Source organism: Sphaeroforma arctica, assembly GCF_001186125.1.
Source record: "Sphaeroforma arctica JP610 unplaced genomic scaffold supercont1.1321, whole genome shotgun sequence".
NCBI classification, from domain to species: domain Eukaryota; class Ichthyosporea; order Ichthyophonida; genus Sphaeroforma; species Sphaeroforma arctica.
Window position 1 is genome coordinate 9,572 of NW_014039237.1, and position 7,764 is coordinate 17,335.

General features: G+C 46.6%; 2 protein-coding genes across 3 annotated transcripts; both read right to left on the reverse strand.

Annotated features, from left to right (window-relative positions):
* Positions 1 to 612: 612 nt before the first annotated feature.
* Positions 613 to 4,982, reverse strand: SARC_10608 (the record flags this gene model as incomplete). Of its 2 annotated transcripts, none has more annotated exons than XM_014295343.1 (8): positions 4,678 to 4,982; positions 3,934 to 4,113; positions 3,320 to 3,464; positions 2,742 to 2,900; positions 2,393 to 2,520; positions 1,106 to 2,134; positions 685 to 855; positions 613 to 636 (listed from the first exon to the last, which is right to left on the reverse strand). In XM_014295343.1, exons 1-8 carry the CDS (start codon positions 4,738 to 4,740, stop codon positions 613 to 615), a joined length of 1,899 nt encoding a protein of 632 aa, XP_014150818.1. In that variant the 5' UTR covers positions 4,741 to 4,982. The 2 variants fall into 2 exon arrangements, with proteins under 2 accessions (XP_014150818.1, XP_014150819.1); XM_014295344.1 differs by having other exon boundaries at positions 2,742 to 2,903.
* A 702-nt stretch (positions 4,983 to 5,684) lies between these two features.
* On the reverse strand, positions 5,685 to 7,688 carry SARC_10609 (5-formyltetrahydrofolate cyclo-ligase; the record flags this gene model as incomplete). Its single annotated transcript, XM_014295345.1, has 4 exons — positions 5,685 to 6,135; positions 6,566 to 6,708; positions 7,070 to 7,182; positions 7,577 to 7,688. Coding segments are annotated over 4 exons (521 nt in total), but the record flags the coding sequence as incomplete, so codon positions are not given.
* Between the last annotated feature and the right edge of the window lie 76 nt (positions 7,689 to 7,764).

Consider the following 7,764-nt stretch of genomic DNA (forward strand, 5'->3'; position numbering starts at 1 on the left):
TATATATATGTATATATATTTATATATGTGTATGATGTATATATATATATATGTATATATATATATAATATATAGAAGTATTGCTTTCGATGGCAGCGAATGGGAAAACTTTACAACTACCATCCCCAGCGAGCACAAGTTTAGCGTTCAGAGAAAAAAGTCGAACAGTACCACGTCTGCAGTATGCTGTATATTCACCTGCACGTATGTATGTATACCTACCTGCACGTATGTATGTATATCTATCTGCCAGTATGCATGTATATTCACCTGCAAGTATAGATGTAAATTTACCTGGAAGTACATATGTATATCTACCTGCAAGTACATATGTATATCTACCTGCAAGTACATATGTATATCTACCTGCAAGTACATATGTACATCTACCTGCAACTACGTATATCTACCTGCAAGTATATATGTATATCTATCTGCAAGTACGTATATCTACCTGCAAGTATATATGTATATCTACCTGCAAGTACATATGTATATATACCTGCAAGTACAAATGGATATCTGCCTGCAAGTACATATGTATATCTACCTGCAAGTACATATGTATATATACCTGCAAGTGTATATCTACCTGCAAGTACATATGTATATCTACCTGCAAGTACGTATATCTACCTGCAAGTATAAATGTATATCTAACTGCAAGTACATAAGTATATTTACCTGCAATTGTGCCTCGGTGTAGGTTCCTGCTGCGCGCATCTTGTCCGCCACGGCCCTTGCAATAATCCATACTGTGGGTCTCAGCTTCTGGTTGTATTCGTGTTCTAAGCGAGTCTGTAGGATAAGACGGTGAAAGTGCCCCTCATTGACCACGTGCTCCATCCATGTAACCTGTAGAGTTTAGAGTTTAGGGTTTGGGGTTTGGGGTTTTGAGTATAGGGTTTTAGCGTTTAGGGTAATCTGTAGAATCGACTAATAAGGTGAATGGGAGCAAGGTCACAAACTCACTTCCAGCCCAGCAAGACACAGACACCCACCAGGCAACATGGCGCGACAAGTATGGAAGTATACTACACACAGACGTGGATGCATTGAGCACACCTAACTCCATAACTGACGAGTATCGTCCCTAGTTACCTACCTGAGGTATGTTATTCGTATCGGCACCCACTGCAGCCGGCACAGCCCCAGCGACATCGGCGTGGCTCTCACCCTCACTCTCATTCTCAACAGCACCTGGCGCAAGTACCACACTATCAGCTGCCGCATGAGCTTCACTCGCGACTGCATCGAGATCCGTATCTGCCGCAACTCCGCTGAAGGAGTAGTCGGGATATACACTGGCACCTGCATTCTCCTCCACCTTGGATGTGTCAGTATTTGTGCACCCGGTGACTGCATGGTTGTCTACTGGAGGGTACAGTCCTATGTTCTGTGCCACAGTGGCGACAGGGGGTGACGTGGGCGTCCGGGATGAGCTGGCCGCCGGGTTGCTAGGCAACCGTGGTGCGATACTGGTGAAGCTAGTTGATGGCGAGGGGCTTCTCTCCGAGTCCGACAGCACATGTGTGTAGCTGTCCCCAGTGCTCCCCAACGCCGGGGACAGTTGGGATGTACCCTCATCTTCCAACTGTGACTGTGCCTGTCCCTCAAAGTCCTCGCACCGCAACACCAGCGGTGACGGTAGTTGCGTTGCGGCTACAGGCGAGTCGTGTGGTTGCGGCGATATGGGTTCGGTACTCTCTGGAAACGGGGCATTATCGGTCCTGCTCGAAGAGGGTTTGGGTGCGCTGGCGTCCCGACTTACAGTCGAGGCCACAGTGCGGAATGGGTCGGCCCAGTCCCACCCGGTCCCGGTGGTCGCTGCGGCAGCCGCTGCGGTCTCTACAGCCTCGGGCTCTGCTGATATCTTAGTCTGTGTCACCAGCCCCAACCCTGCATCCTTCGTACCACGCGCACACTCACTCCCGCTACTACACAGGTCAACCGGGGTGTCCCCTGCACCCGTGCCCGTACCACTGGCACCCGGGGGTGTGGATGAGGCGGAGCTGGAACTGGCCTCTGCGGTGTATGGCTCGTTGGCATCAGGGTACAGACCACTGCTATGGGTCGGGGACGGCGTGAGACTCGACCCAGTACAGACGGCGTCTTCGTAGATGCTGGTAGTAACCTGTGCACGCGGACATTCAATCACGGCATAGATTTAACGAGGTGCGTGGGGGAGAAAGGATCCTTCATGTGTAGCATGATGTAGCGTGTGCTCTAGTGACTATACGCCAACTAGTTACACATCTGGACAAACCGTTGGCCTACGGACACCGCATGCCAACGTCAAAAAGAAACTGCACCCGGAAGACCACAAAGCAAACGTATATGACCAAGCCAACAGAACTAAATTGAACCGTGGACGCTGATTGAGGCACCGTACCTGTTTGGTAGCCACACTCGAGGTACCATCGAGATCCGGGTAGATGTTCGACACCGACCTGGCCTGTCGCTGGACAACGGGCGAGTCTGCGTCTGAGTCGATGCATTGCCGTGGGCGTCTCGGGATTTCTGTAGTAACACAAACGGACATGTCAATGATCCATGTGAGAGGTCACATTGCTCATCCCTTGTCTAATCGTCAATGATCCATGTGAGAGGTCACATTGCTCATCCCTTGTCTAATCCAATCCGTTTTAACGCCAAGCGTCGTTCCTATACTAACTGCATGCGCACGGATCATAACAGTACCACGCCAGCAAAGACAAATGCGGTAGAATGCACCTACCTACCTCTAGAATCAAGCAGAGCGGGCAGGGATTCCGAACCCTCATTGCTTTCGGCCACCGCAGGCCCTGGCCCATCGGATTGTGGCGGAGTGTTGTCCAACTCTGCCGGGAAACTGTCGGCATGCATCTCGTGAAAGGAGGGGGTCTGTAGTACTGGCGACTCTGCTGGTTTGTTTTAAAGGGACACGAGTTGAAGTGTAAGGCATGAGTATGTGTAAGGCATGAGTATACAGTAAGGTTGGCGATGAGTGTGGGTTAGGGATGAGGTAGAAGGTTGGACCCACCAGTCCAAAACCTCTAGTCCAGGTACAGTTGGTAGAATTCGACGATGTGGACAAAGGCGAACCGCTGAAGGTGAACAATACGCCTCGATTGCGTCGATACTTCACGTTTATTACGTATACGCTTCATATTAAAAAAGAAATGATTCTCGTGACCAACTAGTCGAGATAGAAGCGCTCGCAGCGATGACAACCACAACCGGCACAATTGGTCGAGCCAGCTGCGGACAGACACATATGCGCAGTGCTATAAGACCGACATGACATATATTTGTTGGTACTGAGTGCATTGAAACTTACGTCTTCCCACCGGAGACTCCTCATTCGTTGGGGGTGTGCCGGTTCCCATCAGAGTCCATGCTTCGTCATCTTCGGATTCGTTCGGCTCACCGTCGATGGGCACAGAAGATACGTTTAACCGCAGGGGCGACTCACCTTTGGAAGCCTACGTACCGTGTAATACAACCGCGTCACAAAGCCGCGTAAACGGATAGTATTATAAACGTTTGAGCCAATCGCAGCTTGTGGAGACTTGAGTATGCACTAGCACAGAAACGCCATGGATGAACACTGTCCCTGCCAATGCATTAGAGACTACCACAATAACGCCATGAATGAACGCTATCCCTGCCAACACAATAGACTACCACAAAAACGCCATGGATAAACGCTATCCCCGCCAACACATTAGAGACGGACGGCACCCGCTTAAACAGCATGCCCATGAAACGCTGCGCATGGCATGATACATGCACCTTCGACTCCTGTATGGTCTGTAGTATCCTTCAGGCAAAAACAGTACCCTACAAAATCAGTATGGTCTGTACTAGCCTTCAGGCAAAAACAGTATACTACAAAATCAGCCACCGAGAAGCACGAATAGCCACTTGGGGTGCCATACAGCAACCACTCACCTTGATCACCTCCAGCACGTCTTTCTCGCAGCAGATTGAGATGGCGTCCAAGTCCGAGTCCACATAGGTCAGTTTAATTTGAGACACGGGGATAACGAACAGCTCACTAATGCGTGCTAGCAGGTATGCGTAAGTCAAGTCGGCTGTTGGTTGTGTGAAGCGACGCAGGTCATCGTTCCACTGTGGGTTAACCAAGAAAAGACGTTAACGAGAGTGAAAAGATGTCAGTATATGCTGCCTCCGGTGCAAGGACCTATAAGCGTGCAATCGCACTGATGTTGATATTGCACCGTGACCGGCTTATAGATTCTGACTGACCAACCTCAGGAGCAAAATAACGCAATAGGCTATGAAATACAATAATGTGGGTAGCCTCGACCCGATACGTGCATGCTTTTAAACGATATAGCTCCCCTGTACTACGGCCATGCTACTCACACATATAGGGAGACTGGGACATTTACAAACTCGTATACATTGACCTGAGGGACGAAACATCACGACTTTAAAATTGAAACAAAGGGAAATAGGAGAGCCACCTTCTTACTAGAAGACAATCTAAATGTACGTCAGAGCACCGCATGTCCATTTCGAAATCAAAAAATCTACATAGCAATCCTTACTGCAGCGCGGACCACCAAGTAACTATAAGCTGTAACGACACAATCAACCTGCATCCAGAACCTTGAAGGACGATGTAGATATCTGAAACTGACGTGTATCACGTTAAAATTTATCACTCACCTTCGCCTTTACGGTAGTCTTCGATGTCGTCATAGTGTGTTCGTCAATGACAGCAATCCGCATTAGAAGTTCGCAATTAGATACCAATTCTGAGGTCAAAGGCAAATGCAACGCTACTCTGTGATGTAAATAAAAAGTTTCAATATTCGTATGCTTATACCCACACCTCGACAGTCTGCGTGAATATGTATACACCCAAGTAATGGTGTGACTATATATATATAATATATATAACCCAGTAAATCAGTAATGGCGCAAGGTATATGTACAGCAACGATACAGCTGGGATATGTCTTTGCGTACGCAGTTTATGTACCTTTTTTTTTTTAAACTTAAAGTGACTACAAAATTTGACCCCTTTTAGTACTGAAACTCTACATGACCATCCATTTGGTAGAACAAGGGCAAGCCCGTAGGACGTGTCATCGCTTTATTTTTTTTTGGGGATTCGCCCCAACTCCCAAGTCACAAGCCAGTTGAAAACTATGACTCATCAATGAATCATCAGTGTCATCGACTTTTTTATATTTTTATTTCTATTTACACAAATGATTATTTTGTATTTAATTTCCATTCATCTGTTTGAAACATCACGCACTCGCAGGCATATCGTAGTAATATTCTAATAAGTAAGAACATACATACAGATACATTTAAAAAAATACAAATTATACTAACACTATGACTATAGTAGAATTCGCTGCTAAAGCGTCCCAGCAGTACCTAAGGTGCTGCAGAACATTATTAAGCCACCTACTATTATATACATCTACATTAGCTATTGAACCGCATTAGCTATTGAACTGAGCACACCTGTATTTAGCCCAGGTACACAAACGAGACCAGAATAAGGTGCCCATGTCGACACCAATAGGATTATGTACTGACGGGAACTTCGCAGTAGCGATTCAAAATGATCATGCTACCTACTATATGACATGTATCTGTAATAGATACATGCTACCTGCTATTTGACACATATCTGTATCAGATATATGCTACCTACTATATGACATATATCTGTATCAGATATATGCTACCTACTATATGACATATATCTGTATCAGATTTATGCTACCTACTTTATGACATGTATCTGTATCAGATAATAAGTCCAAATGGGTTTATACACCCAGTCAACATGATTCACTCGTTTACGACCTTTACCAAGAAGGGTCCTTCAGCACACTACACTCTGCTACCCGCGTTTATGCTTGGTCCGATCCTGGTCGGAGTAGTTTGTGCCGCACGAGGTCTATGCGCTGCATAAGCCCATAACGGTTGTGGTGGCATCCGGAATCCCTATCAACTAGTCGCAGACGGAACTCTCGCATCCCCTCCTTCCTCTTTAGGAAATATAACGAAATCAATAGGCACGTCATGCGGATCTAACGGTATATCCACTCTCCGCTGCACTGTCAAACCCAACCCCAGGGTTTGCACGCGACTCGTCTCTTCCTGTCATGTGATAGGAACGCACTTTTTAGACGAGCTTGTGCATGTGTCGGCGACATCGTCGAGATTGGTATACGCCCAATGACGATATCAGTATAAAGTTTGGGGCGACGGGCTTCGATCTTCCACGTGAACCTCGCTAATGATTGCCCTGTACTGTTGATAGCACGCTTGTGTTCAATACTTCGCACAAAGACTATACCTACGCAAATTCATACAGCAGTACAATCTGGTAATTAACCCAGATAGCATCATCACATACGCATAGTATATGACCAGTGGAATACACATAGTATGTGACTAGCGGCGTACGAATAGTATATGACTAGTGGCATACGCATAGTATATGACCAGTGGCATACGCATAGTATATGACCAGTGGCATACGCATAGTATATGACTAGTGGCGCGAGCAATGGAAGCATATCCTCACCTGGGTTTTGCACTGGCTGAGATACTTATCGTAGTAGCCTTTGCCGTGGCCCAGCCGCCCACCGCTGGTGCTAAAGGCAACTCCCGGCACAATAATCAGGTCCAGTTTTTTGTTCACAAAGGCGTCTCGCTGAGTGTCGTACTCTGTCCGTCGGTCGCATCCCGGAGAAGCGAAGCAGATGGTGTGTGAGAGTATGAAGGCAGGTGAATAATGTCTTTATGTATGGGATATTTGTGAAACGGTATGTGTGGCAAACGCTGGAAAATCTCCACATGCACGGCGTGTTCATCAACTACATGATAGGCCAGGTAGGAAGTGGTACACACATTCTTAAACACGCACCGAGTTCAGAGCTGCTCTGAGGCTGGCACGCGTACACCCGCTGGCAGCTGAAAAGGTTAACTAATAGATTAAAAAGTGAACTAATTCCCACTTGAATGCGATGTTACTACGAGGTAACTAATTCCCACTAGAACGCGATGTTATCATGGCTAAAGTATGTACCTTTGGGTTGGCGTATATTCCATTTCGTAAGCGGCATTTCCTGTATTTCGGCTTCGTTATCGCATCGGAGCATGTGCATGGCACTCAGCGTGTATCGTGGAACATAGCAATGCCTATCAGTACACAACACAACCCAAAACAGATCGAGGTTACCACATATTAAAGCACATCCGGAAATCCCTCTCGAACACACAAGTGATCGAAGTAGAAGTAAATCAGGAGGGATACGTATACGCCAAAAGAGGACATCAACCAGGGGAACTAAATAATCGCCTATCAGTTGATCTACATAGGATCTCTGGGAATTTAACTATGTAAAAAGTTTTGAAGCGAAGGCAATGCATACTTATTGCACGCATCAACACAACAGTTAGTGATGACCACACAGCTCGAATACAGAATACAAGAAGCACCTCCATATCAATCTCTATTATCGAAAGAATAGCCAGCACAGACACTCGTGCCTCGCCTTAAAGACAGGCAATCGATCAGAACGCACAAACCTGCCTGCCCGTTGCGAAGATATCCTCAATGATGAACTTCGTGTCCAGTTCAGTCTCCGTGCTTAGATATACAGCGACATGTTTGCTCGCAAGGTATGCAGGCGATTGAAGAACCTAAGGATGTAGTGGGCCCCATCCAATAATATAGTTGTGAGCGAGAAAAGACGGGATGCATATAATGAATTCTCATGC